The 19,801-nt window shown below is 45.8% G+C and overlaps 1 protein-coding gene and 1 long non-coding RNA gene across 3 annotated transcripts in view; one reads left to right on the top strand and one right to left on the bottom strand.

The window, feature by feature from the left end:
- Positions 1–2,168: 2,168 nt before the first annotated feature.
- LOC108940035 (leucine-rich repeat-containing G-protein coupled receptor 4-like) overlaps positions 2,169–19,801 on the bottom strand; it is a 49,104-nt gene continuing 31,471 nt past the window's right edge. Inside the window, exons 5-18 of one of the 2 annotated variants that reach the window (XM_029246461.1) lie at positions 17,324–17,539; positions 17,025–17,096; positions 13,381–13,449; positions 12,479–12,550; positions 11,548–11,619; positions 10,761–10,829; positions 10,393–10,464; positions 10,136–10,201; positions 9,122–9,193; positions 7,882–7,953; positions 7,001–7,126; positions 6,527–6,639; positions 6,339–6,395; positions 2,170–6,243 (exon numbers count right to left, since the gene is read on the bottom strand). In XM_029246461.1, coding sequence (XP_029102294.1) covers positions 4,949–6,243; positions 6,339–6,395; positions 6,527–6,639; positions 7,001–7,126; positions 7,882–7,953; positions 9,122–9,193; positions 10,136–10,201; positions 10,393–10,464; positions 10,761–10,829; positions 11,548–11,619; positions 12,479–12,550; positions 13,381–13,449; positions 17,025–17,096; positions 17,324–17,539 — 2,443 coding nt within the window. In that variant the 3' untranslated portion in view covers positions 2,170–4,948. Of the gene's footprint in view, positions 6,244–6,338; positions 6,396–6,526; positions 6,640–7,000; positions 7,127–7,881; positions 7,954–9,121; positions 9,194–10,135; positions 10,202–10,392; positions 10,465–10,760; positions 10,830–11,547; positions 11,620–12,478; positions 12,551–13,380; positions 13,450–17,024; positions 17,097–17,323; positions 17,540–19,801 lie in introns of both variants that reach the window. The other variant, XM_018761824.2, reaches the window with a different exon arrangement.
- Positions 10,838–18,937, top strand: LOC114909174 (uncharacterized). The gene is made up of 2 exons (XR_003797152.1): positions 10,838–10,951; positions 18,669–18,937. It is a non-coding gene; the product is annotated as an uncharacterized LOC114909174 (long non-coding RNA).

Below are 19,801 nucleotides of genomic sequence, written 5' to 3'. Positions count from 1 at the left end.
TTTTCTCTTTAGAGTAATTGTAATTAAAAATATCATAAATATTGTGTAACTTTACAGAAAAGTATTAATAAAGAGAGTCTAAACTATGTGTAGTACTATTTTTTTCCACTGTAGTTGGGCTCACAACCTGTGTCTTTAGCTTGGTATATTGAGCAGCAGAACTGCGTGTGTTTATACAAACAGATATTTCTCCCAAACAATTTAAGTAGCTACCCTTGTGCCCCATGTGCCCAGGATAGTCTCTGGACCACCAAGACCCTCATTTGGACTGAGGAAAATGAATTAATTTAAGTAGTTTAAGCCCAAACTCAAGTCATCATTTTTAAAAAAGAAAGCATTTTGCATAGCATTCTGATATTTTTTGCTGGGAAAACTGCAAAAATTAGAGTTCTGGGCTGGAAAAACTTTTGAATGCGACGTTCTGGCAGCTCATGATACCCCCAGATACCTCCCTCAGCATCTCAGTGGCAGAAAGAGTGAAATGGTGAAAAAGGGTAAAAATCACAGGTAAATATTGCATAGAGAATTGCATTATGCTTTTTAAAGCTGATTCTTATGAGTGAAGTACATCTGCTAAATGAATCAATGTAAATGAGTAATTATAACATTTTTCATTAGGACATGTTCTGGGGGGAACTGGCAGTGTAGAGGGTGGAACTCGTACCTCAGACCTCTTCAGCTTGTATGGAGCTCTCCCTTTGTGCGTATGTGTCTTTTATGTTTCTCTGGGTGCTCCTGTTTCCTGCCACAGCGTAAAGACAAGTGTTTCGGGTGAAGTGGTGATTAAATTGCTCTCGGTGTGTGATAGGCTTGTGATGGGGGTACCCCGACCTCGCACTCTGTGCTTCTGGGATAGGCAGTTGACCACCCCAAACCAAGGACTGATAAGGATTGGGTCACGACTTGTCAGCGTTCGCAGGACATGTGCTCAGCGGGAAAGGATGTCAGGTTGCTCTGCTAAAGCTCCCAGAGCACCGTCACCTAAACAAGGAGCAAGCAGCCTCTCCCATGGATTCTTCTCTTCTCTTCTCGTGCCCCTTTCCCTCAAGGAGCACCTGAAGAGATGGCCTGCTACTTCACAAGGAGCAACAGCAGGAGAGTAATAGGGAGCACGGTACAAAGCAGAGCCCCTGCACTACACACATACTGTGTTCGGGGTACGAACTCCAGTTACCGTGCAGGACCCGCTCATCATCGCTTTAGCCGTCACCTTCATCCAAGGTGACTTACAATGTTAATAATCTGTGCAATGTTTTAGCCATTTATACTGTATCGGATTCTTGGCTGCTACACACCTTGTTTGTGTGTCTCGCCCCCCCTTTCACGCTCTGTACAAACACCTCAGTCGTCACTGGTCCATCACTCCTTCGTCATGCCCCGCCATGACGTCACAGTCACCGCCAGCCAATCAGATCCCCCGCGGCAAGTTTAAAACCCCTAGAAAACGAAACTCGGCGGCGATTTGTAGCTCGATTTCAGTTAGTTGAGCGGTGTCGTTACTCCGGTTCCCGCTTCACGACTGCGATACTGTTTGTGGCCACTGTGACTTTGTAAATCTTAGAGGGGGCGCGAACAGGTAAGAACACCGACCAAGTGAGACACACCTCGAGTTCAGTGTAGACCAGTGGGTTAGGGGCGAGCGCCACCCCTCGTGTTTCAGTCTAGGTTAGTGGTGCATGAAGAGGTTCCCTAATCTTGTGTTTTGTTTTCATGATTTAGGTAGAATGCGCTCCATCACCAGTTAGACTTGTTTTGTAGTTTCTCTTTGGTATCGCTCATGTTCGTTTTTCCCCGTGCAGCTTTGTGTGTTTCTACATACTTGCTTGTACTACTCAGTACTGTAGGTAAAATCCCACACGCATTTAAGTTAACAGTATCCCAGTTCCTTCATTCGGCTGTCTCTCTTTTCCGAAATGGTTTCAGTTGTCGTAGCCCTAGTCCCCCAACCAGAGCTCATTACAGGGTAGGTCAGTACCTTGATCAAAGGCACACGAGCTAGAGTGGGATTCGAATCGACGACCTACGGACTCCAGGGCTCCGATCTGAGAAGCGCGTGCGCAGACAGCGCGAGGGCGCCTCTAGTAAGAACCGGCGGCACGATGATGATGTTGCACAAGACAAGAATGAGGTGAAACACGGTCCCTTTAAAGCACTTTATATAACAGTTTGGTTTACAAAAAAAGACAGTATGTATACAGTACTTAATTTCCTCCCACAGCCGACACGCGTGTGAGTGACAATGTTAAAATGAGACTTGCGTACAAGACAGGTTTGAAAAGGCGGCGAACACGTACATCATGTGTGTGTGAAGCGGACATGATTTCAAACACCTTCGCTTCGCCAAGACAAGAGCTGCTACAGCTGAAGAGGTAGCTAACGCGGTGGGCAAACGCGTTCTGTTCCACTCATTAGTCTCCGTGGAAGAGTTTACAACAGCTTTACACAGCCAATGTGTGTAGGGGGCCGTTTGTGTCCGCCGAGCTGCAAACGGCCGTCGGACTGTCCCGTTTTCCTGAGGACTGAGAACGGGTGCAATTTCGATCCGTAGCCTATAGTATGTATTTCTTTATTTTTTTTTTTTCTTCTCTCTAAAGTCATACAATGTTTATCGTGATATAAAAAAGACAGGCAAGCTTATTATGATCCTGCTATTTTCACGTCAGTGAGCAGTTACAGTCCCCCCCCCCGGCCCCTAAAACGTTGAATATACAGTATATTAATGATGGAATGAATGCTACATTCTAGCCACTTTATATCGCGCAGACTATGGGACGCAAAGACTGCCGCCAAAAGTTTTGAAAATGACTAGGTGGCAAAAGGCACAATGTTTCTGCAAGAATGCCAGGATGGTGAGGTAAACGAACGCAACTGTTTTGCACGGCTTGGTTGGTAACGTCTCTTCTTGTGGTACAAGATACCCTACTGCCACCTGCTGGCCAATGACGTCCTTCGCATCCTCCCCTCAAAGGCTCTGCGCTATATGCACCGAGATGGAGATCCGTCGCACCTCATGTGTGAACATGGCTCTTATACACGACCTTAGTCCTACTGGTACCACGCTGGACTCGCAGATGAATCCCTTTACAGTCAATTCAGTGACACAATGTAGTTTAATATTTTTTATTAAAAATGGCCGCTTAAAACGTTATTTTAATTGCTTTAATAAAAGGTGTTTTTGAAGAAAATACTGTACCAGTACTTTTCTCATACAGTAGCATACACTTTACTATAGTAATAACAAAAGGTGTTATTGCCTCCTGATACTCCTGGATGCACTTTGCCATTATTGTAATGTAGATACAGAGGTGGGTTTTTTTGCTTTTTTTTTTTTGCTTTTTTAAAAAAAGCACTTGGGGGTCTTGGGCTAGCTTCTGAATAATATTTAGAATTAGAGGCTCTGTCCACATTAAAAATGCTTCCTGTTATTTACTCTGGGAAACAGTTTAGCTCTATGCAGTGCCATAAGATACTTTTCCAGTCCATAGTGTTGTACAGTGGGGACCCTCAGTGCCCTCTGCAGTCACATTACAAAAGCAATTGGTGATACATGACCAAAGGAGGCTGCCACATTTTAGCGCCACCACGCAAATTCTGGCTATATTAAGGCAGTTGATGTGCCACGTCCACAGAGTTGCGACTTGGTGACCTGCGCCTTTCTGCACACATATAGCCCATAAAAGGATATGGAAACACACACATGTTCTTCCACACACTGCTTAATGACATCTGCAGAAAGATTTGCGATGAGCTTCTGGGACACTCCTGATATTTGGCAAACAAGGATATTCTGGAAAATGCACCCTTGCTTTACTAAACACTCCATGTTGTTGCAGCCTGAGGTAAATGCTTCTTTGAATGTCAGGTATATTATGGCAGCAGACCATGAGCAGATACGTAAGCTTCGGTACACCAAAAACTATTGGTTTTGTGCTTTTAACGCAGACAAATTTCAGAGCTGAATGGAGAAAGATTTTAAAATCAGAATACGGGTGAGCAGTTCAGATTGTGACGACGTTCACACCAGCTCCCTCCATCGACCTCTATCCACCTGTGCTGTGACGTTTTCCTCCACCACTTCTCACCACCTTGTTATGGACCAAAACATATGGTCTTTGACATGAAGAGTAAAAAACCTGTCTTGCTAAAGGTGGCTGAGAAATAATGAAGGTTAGTGTAAGAGGTGACATACATCACCTTAAGGAACAAAGGAAAATGCAGCCAAAATACCACAACATTGCAAGAGAACTGTGATCCCGCTCCTGCGTTCCCTGGTGCTGCACGCAAAACCTTCAAACGAGGCAGGAAATGCCCATCGGCCTTTTCTGCCCACATGCAGATTGTGACCTGCTGCTTCGCACCATTAGTGCTGGTGATAAGGAAACCGTGCTTAAAGCCAGTTTGCTTGACCCGATTTGAGAAGCGATCAAACATTTCCAAGTGTCCTGCACTTTCCTGTAGACAAACTGCTCAGAGTTCCATACATCTAGTAAAATAAATTTTTAGTACTTATTACATGTTCATTTACAGACAAACCCCTCCCTTTTAAGACCGATCTCCTTGCAGTCTTTTTCCACCCAAATCATATTGGCCACAGAGGACAGAATTATTTCTGCTACAAAATGCAAGAGAATCATCAAAAATCTACATGAATTACACTGGATAAGTTGTCCTGTAGAGAGGTCCTGTCCATACAGCTGGAAGCGGGAACCTGCTGTACACCATTTTCTCTTCTACAAACTCCATGCATTTCAATCTGAATTTCTGGAATAATTTTTCTACACACAAGGGAAAAAGGTAATAGACCCATGGCTCGAAGTGTGATGTGTTGCCATATCCCTCTTGGGCGCAGCTCCAGTCGTACAGAGCTTGCAGCATCTCTTCCTGAATGGGTTTGTGGAGAGGGAGCCTGTAAACATTTAGCAATGCAATGTTCACACTTGCTCTCGCGTCAGTCTTTAACGCACGGGATGTTGTAGGAGTAGTGGACGAGAGGGAAACCGCGGCTCTGGTAAAAGCAAGCTCGGCCGCATGCTTGGATCTGATCCGAGCTGTCGGACACAAAGGAGTCTCCTTCGTCGGCGTACTCCGACTGCGCTGAGGGGGTGCCGCAGTCTGCCCAGTAGCTCTCGGCCCGTGAGCAACGTGGGGGCACTCCAGCCAAGGCGGGGCAACTGTGCGATCGGACCAAGTGTTTGCATATGGAGGGTGTTGTGAGAACCACAGGCTCGCAGCAGTCACACAGAGCCAGACCAGCCCGGAGCTGCGAGTACGTAGTACAGTCGCCGCTCATCTCTGGGCTGATGTCCCCGTCCGGGATGCCTACCCTGGCAGCCCCAGCCCTCCTCGAGCGGCAGCTGCGCAGCCGTCGCCAGTCTTCCCTGAAGCGGGGATTGAAAAATATGTAGAGCACAGGGTTGAGGCAGGCAGGCAGCGGGAACAATATGAGCGTGACGGACTTCATAATCTCGGGGTTGTTGGCGATGCCGGTGAGAAGCGGCGTGAAGGAGAAGGCTGCCACTGGGCAGAAGAAGAGGCAGTTGGTGAAGATGAGCCAGGCCACATGTCTGACTGCTGCAGCCTGCAGGGGCTCCATCAGGTGGGCTTTGCCTAGCCCACAGTACAGGTGTGTATACACCACGGCCATCAGCAGGTACGCCAGGGAGTTGAGCAGCACTAACGCAACGGTTAAGTCCAGCGAGGAGCTTTCCCCGGTGGAGAAGGGCAGGCAGAGTGGTGAGGACGAGAACTCGCCCACGTGAAAGAGTGGCAGGCAGGCAGTCCCGGCAGCCAGGAACGTCAGCAGAGTGGCGGCCAGGCAAAAACGCCCCCAGCCCCGCCCCTGCTGCCGCTCAAGCTCCTCCCCTTTCTTCAACACAAGGTGTACGGCTATGCTGCGCTCCACCGTGGCCAGTGCCAGGAAGAGCACCGATGCCTCGGAGGAGAAGACGGCCAGCAGGCCCATCGCCCGGCAGCTCGGGCCCGTCTCCCACCACACTCCGAACTGGGCGAAGGCACCCCACGTGACGGCATCCAGCACAGCTAGCGAGCCCACGTAGATGCCCAGCAGCAAGTTGGATGCAGCCAGAAGCCCCATGAGCAGCGCAGCTGGACACAGAGCTCCACCGGGACAGAAGGTCGCTGCCAGGACCACAGCGTTGGCTGCCAGCGCAACCAAGCAGATGAACCACACCGTGAGCCGGATCATCCAACTGCCCAGCAGGAACTCGCACGGTTTGAAGGCTCCTACAAGGAGAGAGAGACTCATTTTCCACGTCAGAACACCCTTTCGGAAACCACCTAGTTCCCTGCAGATGCATATCGGCTCTTGCGTTGCTCACCTGGGGAAGGCAGACAGTGGACTGCAAGATGAATCCTCTCCCCCGCCACTTCCTCACCTGCAACAGATAACAATTGCCTGTTCACTGCAAAGCACAGGATGTAGAACTTGAGCTGACCAGGGAGAAAGTTTATGCTGTCAGACAAATAAGTGCAGCAAAAACAGAAGTGAGTGAGAGAGGGTTCTCACCAGCGCCTTTGCTGCTTGTGTCCATTTTTCTTTCACTGTCCCCCGATGAACTCATGATGGTATCACATCCAGCAAAGGCACAGCATTGGTAAGCATATGGAACAGATATTGTCCTGTGGGACATAAACATATAAAGGAAAGAGTCAGTGGATCAAGTCAGATGTAAGGAGAGTGGTTCTGCTCCAATCTCACAGGGAACCACATGCAAACAGCAAAAGGCTGAATGGGCGACTGTGTGTTTGAAAGTGCGAGCCGAGGTCCCTGGTGGTTGTGGGTTCTGCAGCCTCAGTTCAGTGTGGAGAGCGGATTCTCCGAGCGGAGGCCAGACCCAAGCTCGTTAGCAGCCGCAAGGAACACGTTGGACCGCAGGCGGCCTCTGGGCAGCTTACGAGGCCTGGATGGACTGGAGGCTTTTGCCCCTCCTCCACAGCACGATACTCTTAACAACCCAGTGAGTGAGTGGGGTCTTATAACCTGAGTTTGGGCAGGCTTCTGGGCTCCAGGGTGCCTTTCAGGTCCAGGTTTGCAGAGAGTCGGAGCTGGTGCAGTGCCCTGAGGCCTGTGGTGGGCACACTGGTAAGGGCGTTCACGCTCAGGTCCCTGAAACGCACACGGAACAGAAACATGCGCACTCTGAACGCACCGAGCATGTTTTAAGGTTTAGCATGTGTTTTTTGCAGAGCAAAACGCTAATTTCTGTTGACTCAACTGCAGCGTGAGCCGACCTGCTTGTTTCAAGTTAAGTATCGTGCGGCCAGCAATATTAAGGGACGCGTCACCTATCCACTGGCGTACTATATTATTTTGATAATAAAACTCTATTGCACCGACCGCTTTCTTATAAAGCATCGTTTCTGCCAAAATTACAGCTGCAGAGAAGGTTTTTCAACTTTGCCGTAAGTAGTAACGGAGAAGGAGCCTTCGGCGCTTTGGCTGACGCTCTTGAGGGTTTCTTCTATTTGTTTTGACTCGTCTCGAATTCAGATACATTTTTCCAGCTAAAAGTATCAGTCTTACCAAAGTAGCAGTGCTATTTGCTGCTCAGATATCACTGTAGATGGGCTGGCTTCACTGAACTGTTTGTTAGCCCTTTACCGCAGCAAAAAAACAGCGGCGGCGGCAGGTCCATGGCCGTACGTGCGAAGCCACAGAAAACGGTGATCTTGGAACTGGCAATGTTTGGCCTTGGTCTCCTTCGCTTCAGTAAGTTAATTTGTTACCAATTCAAACTTCAGTTAAGTCAAAAACTGGAGGTTACGTTAGCTTGTAAGTAATCCCAAAACACCCCTTTGTCGTTTCTGAGACGCAACACAGAGTGAAACGTTGTCTGTTACTGGACATTAATGGTTACTCACAGACTGGTCAGAGCCACCAGAGAGGAGAAGGCTCCTTTGTCGATTGATTTGATCTCATTTTTACTGAGATCTCTGTCAATAAAAAAAAAAAGAGACACATGGTGACTTCAAGGCCTGGATTGTATTATACATTAAAAATAGTTGATGTCACAACAAACAGGGAATTTTTGGTGTACTTTTTTTATTTTTACTTTCCTCATAATAGCACCAACCACATGCAAAATCCCTGACTGCCACTGCCAGAAAAACGAGAGATGATTCAGTAGTTTATGGACTAAGTACGGATGTCGCTATACATTGCATTGGTCTGACAGATGAAGAGAAAATCAGCGATCAGACCTGAGTATTTATGTCCTTTTCATACACAAACAGCGAAGAAAACAAGAAAATCTTTAATAAAAGTAGCACCGTGAGGAAATACAAAAATATTTAGTAGAAAATCATCTCCATTGCTGCATTTATTATAAAAATAATCGGGGTAACTGCCTAGTTGCTTGTTAGTGAGTTTAAATGTCCAAAGAAAATTTAGCTTCCTATTTCAAAAGTTTCTAAAGATGGTTAATGAATAAAAGTAAATGCCATATTAAGCAATGTGATTAAGAAATTATTCAGGGTAACTGAAGCTTGGATAAAACAAATGCTTGCAGTTATTTAATAACTGAAATGTTATTTACATTTATTCATTTAGCTAACACTCTGTTCCAAACTGACTTACAATGACAAAGTACAGTTATTTACCCTTTTAAACACTCGATAATTTTAGTGTATAAATTCAGGGTAAGTACCTCAATCAAGGGTAGAACAGCAGGAGGTGGGATTTGAACCCAGCGCCTTTGACTGCATGGCAACAGTGCTAACCACTAAGCCACCTGGTGACCATACTGGCAGCAATTTAGGGTAAATACTTTGCTGTTTACACCATCAGAGTTTCAAGTGAGAAAACCAATAAACTAAAATGTTTACTGAAATAATAATTAAAAAAAAGCTGATAGCTGTCCCCCCCCCCCTTGCATCTGGCCTCTAGTACACTCAAGACACACATACATGATCCTTTAAGACTTCAGACTGTTCCATCATCCTGCCCTAAACGATCCCACAGCCAGAGGCCTGTCTAACGGGCAGCGCTGCTTTCCCTGGCACCGTCACATGAGCCTTTCCGGCCGATGCTCCGCATCCACCTAAAGAGTGCGGTATTTTTAGCATAAGGTAATCGAGGTGGAAAAAAGACACACGGACTCACAGGATGTGCAGGGAAGCCAGGCCTTGAAAGGTGTCCCCACGGATCTGCTGGATGCGGTTGTGTTGCAGGTTTCTACGGAAACACGGGCAACACAAGGGGAAGCATTAGCGAAAGGCAAACAGAAGGGTAAATGTGCCAAAGCTGGAGGCTATCGCTGACAAGGATGTGGGGAAGTGATGGGAAGAGATGCTCCCCCCTTCTTGACACTGGCCCCTAGAATGGATCACTATTTCAGCATCAACTGTGACACGGTTCACCGGCAAGGAAAACGCTCCATCGTTCCTACTGACGCGTGCCATTTCCAACCCGGTCTTCTTTCGCACAGGCCGTCTTGCCCAGCTACATTCGCGTTGCGCAAGGTAGGCTTTAGCAGGTCGCCATATCTCAGATGCAGCACGGTGCAACGGTATCGTTTATAGACCAGAAGGAATTGGCAAGAAAGCGTTCAAAAGGCAGCTTGGAAACACTAAAGGGGTCGAAGAGTGAATTGAATCATTTATTGAAATTGTAAATGACATAAGGAAAAATGAGTGGAAATGTATAAACAACAATGTTGTTGTTGGTCTGAAAAAAATACACCAATCTTTTTACTGTACTGGTACATATGATGGAAAAAATAAATTAAAATACATTATACATTAGTTTCATACATTGGGTTTTTTCCTGGGCATTATGTACAATGACATTTTTGCCTGTTACCCAGTTTTCTTCCACAAGAGGTATTCTATTCTGTACAATGGCAATTTTTTCCATTTTAATTCTGCAATGGCCATTTTTGTTCTTCTTCAATGGCTTTGCCACTTTCTCACACTGATATCAAGCAGCTCCATCAGATACGAATCCATGTTACAGCTGGGGTTAGCGCTTTGCTGTATATGTGAAATACATTTAGTGCTTTAGTACTGTATACCACAGCCTATACACAGATTTACTTATACTCTTACGTGCTTGGAAAAAGGCGACGGTGCATAACACAAACAACAAAATTAAAAGGAGAAAAACTGTGAAACTCACATCTCCTCAAGATGGAAACAGCCCTGGAATCTGGGGAGCTCCTTGATTTTGTTGTAAGACAGGTCTCTGAAAAGACAAGACGGGTATAGTTGGAGCACACTGTTGACAGAAAGCTGGAAGCAGAGTGCTACTTCCCAGTTACCATGGTTAACATACAGGTTAATCCACATGTTCCAGTTTAGAGCTCCACAAGCACCAATCTGCAGCACCGCAGGTACTACACTACAGCGCCACGGTTCACTGTGCTGTTAACTTACAGCGTTCGCAGTAACCTGAGCTCTTCACAAAGGCTGGCAGGTATGGCGCTGATCTTTGTCCCTGTCAGGGTCCTGAAATCACAATTTTGTTTGGAGAAAGAGACACGTCAGCCCCAAAAGACAAATATGCAGTGCTGCTAAATGGAACAGAAAGACAAAAAGTGTCTGTACTGTGAGCTTGCCCACTGAGGCTCACTGTCCATACTCCTCCTGTATGTACGGCGGCGACTGTTGGGCGACGAGCTGCCCTCGTGTTCACTCTAGGCTCATTCCACAATAGCTAAACCTCTCTGTGGTGGAGGGAGGGGAGGGTGTTGTGTAATCTTGGACTGCTGTTTCATCCTGAACTGTGTTTACTGTGCACTTACAGGCTCTCGAGGTTCACAGTTCCAGTCAGACTGGGGAAGGTCTCCATCTTGCTGGCCCCACGCAGAATCCTGAAAGAGACGTTTTGGCTCAGTCGTTTCCACCGACCCTGGCGTGCCTTAGAGACCTGGATCCATTTGCCCATATTTCACGTCGAGCTAATCAACGCGACGGAACAGTGAGGTCGACCGATGTAGGCCATAATTCCTTACACAGCAGCACCATTGTATTTGTTCGCCTTCCCAAAGAGAAAAGAACTGAAGCCACATTTATTGTGTAGAAACGTTTGTGTTGCCATCAGCCAGAAAAACTTCAAATATTCCATAAAGAAGAAATACAGGTATTATTTTTGCTCTTATGTTATTAAATAATTGTTTTATTAGCTTACACTTCGCTGATGCTGTTGTCCACGTAGCTTGCAATGCTATGTGCGCCACACCAAGCCGCTTAGAACTGTCCACCGAACATCCACGTAACAGAACAAAGTAACGCTCTTACTCACAGCCACACACTAAGGGCAATTCAGAGTCACCAATTCACCTGGATTGTGAGAGGAAACCCTCAGGAACATGGGGAAAGCATGCAAAATCCATAGACTAACCTAGGTTCAAAACCACAGCCCAAGAGCTCCGAGCTATCACCCCAGAATCACATCGGAGTCATCATACCGATACCAATATATTATTAATAACAAGATAAAACAGAATGGTCAATATTCCTGAGACTGGGAGAGGCAGAAAGGCTGAGAAAATTTCACCTTCCACCAGCGCATCCACTCAGAAAACTCACAGGGAATGCAGCTCGGACAGGTTCTGGAAGGCAGTCGTGCCCACGGTGGAGAGAGGGTTGTCATACAAATGGCTGGAAGACAGATGTATGGGGAAGAGGAGTAAAGGTCAGGGTTGTGCCTGTGTTGCCTTTGCATAGGAGCTGCAGCTGGAAGAAGGATGTGTGAAATAGGCAGGGAAGTGGGGTGTGGGGGGGGAAAAACCCACTTCTGAGATTGCAGCTCTTCCTGGATATACCCAGGACAACAGACTGTGGAACAGCCACCCTTTCTGATAATACTTTTAATTGAGGGGGGGAAAAAGACTCAATCTACCTGCTGTTTATACTCCCTCCATCACCCTTTTTTGTACTTCCAATGCCCACGTTTTAATGAAATAAACAGTGCTAGATTTTAGCCAGTTTATGGACATTTTTATAGCAGGTGGTCTTTAACACGTCGGATTCTTAAAGTGTGTCAAAAAGCTGAAGAAACTGCTGTAACACATATAATTAACCCTGCGTGTAAGGCACGAGCGCGGTGCAGCGGTTAGAACTACTGCCTTTGGACCAGCTGTGGCACCCTTGAGCAAGCTACTTACCCTAAATTGCTCCAGTAAAATTACCCGGCTGTACAAATACAAAATTGTCAATAATTGATCGACATAACTGTAGGCAGATTAACACTAAGTCAGTTTTGAGAGAAGTGCCAAATAAATCAATTAATGGAAATATATATGAAATTAACTCGGCTCCAAAATATCTTTGCATATTTAAAATGCTCTCTTTGGGATACTATTTATTGCATATTTTTAAATTAAACAAACACACACCTAGCCCACTGAAAACTCTTGCAGCAAGTCTAACCCAAACAGCGTAAAACTAACCACGGAGGAGTTCACATGATGGCAGGTGTGTACAGGAGCGTGGTGGAAGTAACACCTTATGCACTTACATGGTGCGGAGCAGAGTGTTCCTGAGAAATGCCCTCTCAGGAATGACTGCAATGCCGTTGCTGTGAAATCCACTGGAGCGGTGGGGGGAGCGTGGGGGGGAAAAAAAAAAAAAAAAGGTGAAAAAACACACACACGCACAATAAATCAACGCTAGCTGAGCCTCTCCACGAAGAATCATGCTGTGGAAAAAAACACACTGCTGTGTGCCTGGCCTTTCCCTCAGGACTAAACGGAGGGGGCAAAGATGCTGTCAAGAGTCGCTAAGGGAGACACCCTCCCGAGCGCTCGGACGGACGTGTAGGAGGAATGTTCCCTGAACTGTGGGCGGAGGTTAAGGGCAGACTCGGACCCGAGATAAATATAAATCCATCCCGCTTCTCTTAGCTCTATCTCCTCCCAGCAGATGCATAAAGGCTTAGCACCTGCCTACGATAAACGCAGAACTGATTAGCGAGATGTTTTTCCAGTTCCACGCAAGACACCTCCTTTTTTCATCTGGTCAAAGCCAGGGGGGGGGATCACGGTGTCATTGTAAATGAACACCGCCCTCATTTTTCTCCTTCCTGCTAAAAGCTTTTCCTGTCCTCAGCTCAGATACAAACAGAATAGAAGAATAACAGAGATGAGAGCGGTAATCCCAGGGCCCCATCTGGACAATTCATCAATCTCTCAACCCCCTGTGCCAAATTTCACAGCCCATCAGCAGAGGACAAAGAGGGCAGATCCTGCAAATGGCGTACGCGTCTTCTTCGGCTTCTGCATTTCTAACTCCGGCACGCTCGCTTACGGGAGTATTTGCGAAAGTGCTGTCAAGTAAAACTTGCGTTTCCATTTCGCTCTTTAAAAATGCATTTGCGTCCTTCAGCCTCCGTGTGCGCGTGTCTATGTGTGGCAGACTCACAGTTCCTTCAGCTTTGGCAGTGCCTCGATGGCCTCGGGAAACGTCACCAGGTTGTTAAAGTTCAAATCCCTGCAAAAGAGAACAGAAATTACCGGAATGACAGTGTCCCGAACCCTTGGGGAGGGAGGAACCCACTGAGGAGAGGAAAACCCCTCAGTCATTTCTCACTCATTACGCCTTTTGACCCCCCCCCCCCCCCATAGCTGTTCCCTCTCCAGTCTTGGGACTGATGAAGAACTAAAAGGGAATTTGTTCTGTGCATGGCCTTATCATTTCATCCAGCGTATCTGTTAACACTTTTGCGATTCCAGACAACTCCCAAGAACAAATATGTTAAGACACGTGTATATAACGATTCAGCAACAGGCACTGAAGTTAAGATTAGAACCACAACCGTGCCGGGTGAGTTTTGCCAAGGGTAAAGTGGGACGGAGCCTCTGGATTTGCACCGGCCCTTTAACATCTCCCCGCTTCACATCTGGCTGACAGCTACTGTTATGCTGCCGTGGCAACTCCTCGATCGCAAACAAACGGCCGCCAGGTACTAACCAATGGCAAGGACAGGTACGGAGGACTCGCACTGATGCACTAAAAGCTTCAGCAGGCTCACGCAGCGCTGCGAAACCCAAGAGATGGCCCCTGGCAAGGCCTGCCGTTGGCTCTGCTTGCCGATACCTTGCCGAGCAGCACTCCCTGGAGATACCCTGCTGAAAACGGGATTCCTCCGCAAGCAGAGCATCTAAGCACGTGGGAAACACGCAGGGGGAGAGGCTACGGGTTCGGAGGGTCAGCTGTCCCATAAAAAACATACTGGCCTTTCGGTGTCATCGGTAACAGGGAGTGAAGCTGAACAGATTTGGGCATCAAAGGTGCGGCTGCTTTTCCTTCAGGGCAAACAGTGCTGAAAGCAACTTATTTATTTTACACATAATCTTGTCAAGGGAGATGACTTTCACATTTTCCTTGCCCTTGCATGAGAGCAACTGCGGCGCAAAGGAAAGGTGCAGTCATCTGGTGCTGAAACCAGCCACAGCTCTACACTTAATTTAACCACGCTGACAAGAACACCCGAGTGACATGTGAACAACACGGGCTTCTTACCTCGGGGCTCTGCTGTTGTACTCTCGGGACAGGTACTTAAATGCAATCAACGCAGTTTAAAATAAAAAAAAAAAAAATTCACAAAAATCAAATTACTAGATGTTCTTACCTGTGACATCCCAGAATCATTGCCCATTTTCTATACGATGTTTTATAATATTTCAAAGTCCCTGCTCATTTTGCAACATGGAACTTCAGTCATTCTGCGTGTCCATCCTTAAGGCTAACGGTGTATTTTACGTTCTCCGCGCAGCCAGAGTTTCACCACCCATTTGTCCATTTCTAATTCTATATAAGTCACAGCCCTCTGCGACACTCCTATGTTTATCTGCATGCCTCTGAGGCTGGGTGTCCTTTCCTGGCTTTACTGGCTACTTACAAGGCTCATGCATCACTATTAATAGATGTGAGCAAATACAGGAGCAGCCCGATTGTGACAGTTTAATCAGCGCCAGTAAATTACTTTTGGTGTCTGTTACAAAATAATTACTATTCTTGGCGAGGAGTCAGATGTGCGTAACACACAAGTGTCCGAACCCAGCAGCGCTTCGCGAGCCCCACCTGCGTGGAATGTTGGCAACTCCACACTTTGCATGACTTTTACTCACTTTCTTTCCTCCTGGATCACAGCACGTTGAGCCACAATGTGAATATGTCAAGTGTGCCGATTTCCTCTTTTGATAATCCCATTAGACCATTTAGCCCATATTAGGTTACCATTTCCAGATTAAAAAGTAATTACATTTAAGAAATTGTCCAGACTGCACAATTACCCTGCTGGTGACAGCTGCTCTGCTGCCCTTGACAAATTATATTTATACATCTCAACAGTGGTTTGAATAAACTCATGCTTTCACAGAACCGGACGAGCACGACGTTCATTTGATTGTTCAAGCGCAATCGAACCATTCTGTGTCTCAAAAAAAAAAAAAAAAAAAAAAGCGCTCAGAGCCAAAAGGAGCGTTTGTCTTTAAAATGCATGGGGGAGCCATGGGGGGAAAGCGGGCCGCTCATCCTTGGTAATACTGAAGGAAATGAGCAATGGAAGGGGAAACTAGATGGCGATTGGGAGCACAGGCTATTTGTCTTGGCTCTAACCAAAGCAGAAAGGTGATACAACGTCCTGCTCTAGTTTGGGAGCTGCTCTTTTCAAAACAGAGCAAAACCCATATCTTTGTCGGGCCGAACAGCCATACAGTGGATCCTCTTTAGCTGACGGCCTTTCCATGAATCACAAATTTTAAAAAATCCAGAAAAAAAGAAATCACTTTTGAAACAGACAATCAAAAATCCTGAGCACACGTTAGTGCTGTAAAGTGTGTAAGAACAGTGTTTTTGTATGTATTACATTGTGCAGGTTACGTTAACTGAGTTCAGCGCCATGCATTTTTTTAGGCAAAACAGATGGCAGTATTTACTGTACCGTTAATACAACACATTTACGTTTATTCATTTAGCTGACAATTTTCCTCTAAATGATTTGCAGCGTTAATGTGCTTGCAATGATTCACCGATTTATGTAGCTGGGTAGTGTTTACCGGTGCAATTCAGGGTAAGTATCTTGATCAAGGGTACTATAGCAGGATGTAGGATTGAACCCAGGGTCATAAAAGTGGAAGGCATCAGCCCTAACCCCTACTCCTTCTGCTCCCCTAGCAATGCTGTTCGATACAGTACATTAGAATACATGCACACATGATCACCAAGCTTACAGTATAAGTCACCAATGATTCGCTCCATAGTTAGACGGACGTGTCATTTGCGCTGTTCTCGGAATGAGTGGTCAACGTTCCCTACGTACAGTTTAGGGATCCACCAAGCAATGCTTCTCATTTTACTGGTCCTTGGTTTACAGCGAGGCTCTTGTTCTGATAACCCTGCTGAAAACCAACTTTGTAGCAAGTCGAAAATTATGTGAACCATAAGGATATATAAACCACTAACTTGTAAGAATGATACATCGTATAACAGGGAGTTTTATTTTTCCACCAAAAATTTCACACCTTTTTCGTGTTAAAATAATGACGATAATATTTAATACAGCATCGTATTTTCACAAGACGCTGCTATTTTCATTTTCACATCTCAATCGGTCGTCTTCAGCCGTTTCTTTGCAGCACCAGCAGCACACTCACGTTCATGCTTGCTAGCGTTTTAAATAAAAGGAACTTGAAAGGAATCTGCGAAAAAACAAATTGTGAAGAAAACGCAGTTGCTGCTAGACACCCAAATGCTGACTGAGACCCAAACAACAGCTAATATTATGGCAGTGCAGACAGCCAATCTTATCGTATAGCAGATGGAGTGGTTGGCATTAGATATTACGACCAATTACCGGGACTTGAAAATTCGATAATAATGTTAATTGGATGGCTGTCACAAATCCGGGTTGTTATAAGTCACATGCCGGAGGACTACCTATAAATCTCTCAAAATTGTACCAATGTGCCCCTGTAAGAAATCTGAAAGTCACCAGAGACTTTGGTCTTACATCAGAAGAACAGAAAGCAAAGACCTCGAGCTGTGGCTCTAGAGACACTCACAGGGTTTCCAGGTTGTCCAGTCCACTGAAAGAGTTCTTCCCAATCTCCCTGATCCTGTTGTTGTGCAAATGCCTGCAAGAGACATGGGTAACCGATCAGCGACACGGACAACATGGTTAACCGATCAGCGACAACATTCAAGACTAGCTTCCATACCTATCTGGCAGTAGCGCTGTTCAAGGCAAAGATGATGAATATCTGCATAACCGCGATGAGTTCGTAAATTTGCGAAAATACATAAGCCGTGTCAGGGCTTGGCAGCGAAGACGGCGTGCAGAATAAGCATGTGAGGAACTCACAGCACCACCAGGCTGGAGAGGTTGGCGAAGGCATGGTCGGGAACGCTGGTGATGCGGTTGAGGGCCAGCGTCAGCGCCTGCAGGTTGGCTAGGTGGCTCAGCGGCTCCACGGGAACCTCGGCCAGGTTGTTGTCATCCAGCCACAGGTGGCGCAGCTGCTGCAGTCCCTCAAAGCTGTTCTCTGGCACCTCTGTGATGTGGTTGGCATCTAGCCGGCTGCGTGGAAAGCAGATGACTGTCAGGATTGTTGAACGCAACAGCATGCCCTAGGGGGGGTGGCTCCTCTCTGAGCCAGCATGGCGGGCTCTATCTCCGAACAAAAGAATCTTAGAAAAAATCTTAACCTGTAATGGGGATCTCCCTATAAAAACCTTATAAGAAATGCAGCCAATGTTGTTGTACAGTAGATGGAATAGCCATCATGGGACGTTATGGTCAAACAGGAAAATAATAAAGTTAATGTCATAAGTCCAGACGGTCATAAGCCGCATGGGTCATAACTTGAGAACCATCTATACTGAGCAGGGTTTCCTCTTGGTACTCATGTTTCTTCCCACAGTTCAAAAACATGTGTTTCAGTTGAACTGGTAACTCCAGATTGCCCTCTGTGTGCGAGTGTGTGTGTACCTGTGAACTGAATACGTGTGTGACTATTCTGTAATGGACCAGAATCCCACCCAGGTTGTACCCTGCCTAGAGCACTATGTTCCCAGGAGACACTCCGGACCCCAGTGACCCTGCATGGGAGAGGAGGTTGATGGAAAAAAAAATGAGTAGGTTAGGCTGTACAGCAGGTATTGTGGAATAGTGGTTAAAGAAGAGAACTGTTTTCCAAAAGACTGAAAGATCAGTAGGCGGTACCCTGGTCACAGGAGGTCAACCTGAACTGCTGGAGTTTTAATAAAAAATAATAAAAAAAGAACCTAGCTTTACAAAAAGGGAATTACTGAAACCTACGTACGCCGTTTTGAACAGGTGTTTGCAAAGCATTAAACACAACAATAAGCACTGATTTACACAATCAATGCTGAAAACATGTTTTCTGACATGCAGGAGTAACCAGATGTTCTGGGCTAGTGGTTCTCCCAAAATCATCTTGGGACAGCGGGTGGCGTAGCGGTTGCAGTTATAGACTTATCCTGCTGTATAAATGGGTAAATAATTTTAAATAACTTAGGGTACAAACCTAACATTTTAAGCCGCTTTGAAGAAAAGTTAACGAACTATAAGACGGATAAAATTAGGGCTTGCATGCCATCTTGGGTGTGAAAACAGAACTTCCTCCACAAGGTCAAGACACGTGTTATAGGGTCAAACTGATGTGTTTTTCTGTTTTGATCTCCAGGCAACGCTGTAGAAATTCCTACATCCTGACACGCAATCACCCTCGATAACGGCGGAGATAAAATCCAAGCCAAAGTCCAGAGACCACAGTGCTGACGCCCTTGATGACTTCACCTGCAGCCATGGAGCAGATGCTGGAAACACAGAGTTATGAAGTGGTCCAATTCCTCTGAAGCCAATAATCCAGCTGCCACTTTAATGCTGGTACTTTATATCAATCTTTTCAAAATCAGAAACTCGCCATATTTCAGCAAAAAAAAAAAAAAAAAAGGCAAATTTAAGGTAAATGTTCACCTTCTTCAAAAGTGGTCTTTCTTTATAGGACTGTTCCTATCAAAGACCTTAATATTCTTTACTCTGTGAATGTGTAACTTCTCTATCGCAATGTCACGGTCATAAATCTTACCAGTAACATTTGCTAATACATTTCCTGAGAACACAGAAGAACTGACCTCATTAACATTAATAATCCTGCTAATCTGGTATCTGGTTTATATGAAGATCAAAGAGGGGTTGAAGTGTGTGACAGGAAATGTACAAGGCCAGCACCATCTTTCCATGCAAAATCCTCATGACGACGTCATAATTGGTACTCAAAGTGTCAGGTCAAGGGCTCTGTTATGGTTTACTGTGGAAGCCGCTGATTCTCATATACCCTCACATAACACAATATTCGCCAAAATCTTTCCTGTACTTTACCAAACTGACACGGGAGCTGTTCAAAAAGTGATGGACCAGTGAAACCTGATAACCAGTGTTACTTGGACAGTAAACTGAATAACGATTGTGGCTTTGAAAACAAACTTATAGACATCTTGATGCCTCTATATATGTGTGTGTGTGTTATGTGATTAAATTATGTGATTGCTCTGCAATGGACTGGCATCAGGTTCTAAACGATACTTTGCCTCATACCTTATGTTTCCAAGATAGGCTCTGGACCACCATAACCCTGCACTGGACAAGCAGTTATTGACAATGGATGGATGTATGGATACATATGCGCTATCAATGCTTACAAGACAAAGTACACATCCACTAGGAGAGCCATTCCTGAAAGTTATTATACATCTGGATTTTTTTCCAGATCAACAAAGCATCGTTGAATAGCTAATGGATTTCAGTAAAGCGGCA

Source organism: Scleropages formosus, chromosome 2 (genome assembly GCF_900964775.1).
Source record: "Scleropages formosus chromosome 2, fSclFor1.1, whole genome shotgun sequence".
In the NCBI taxonomy this organism is placed as follows: Eukaryota; Metazoa; Chordata; class Actinopteri; order Osteoglossiformes; family Osteoglossidae; genus Scleropages; species Scleropages formosus.
This window is presented reverse-complemented; position numbering and strand designations above follow the sequence as displayed.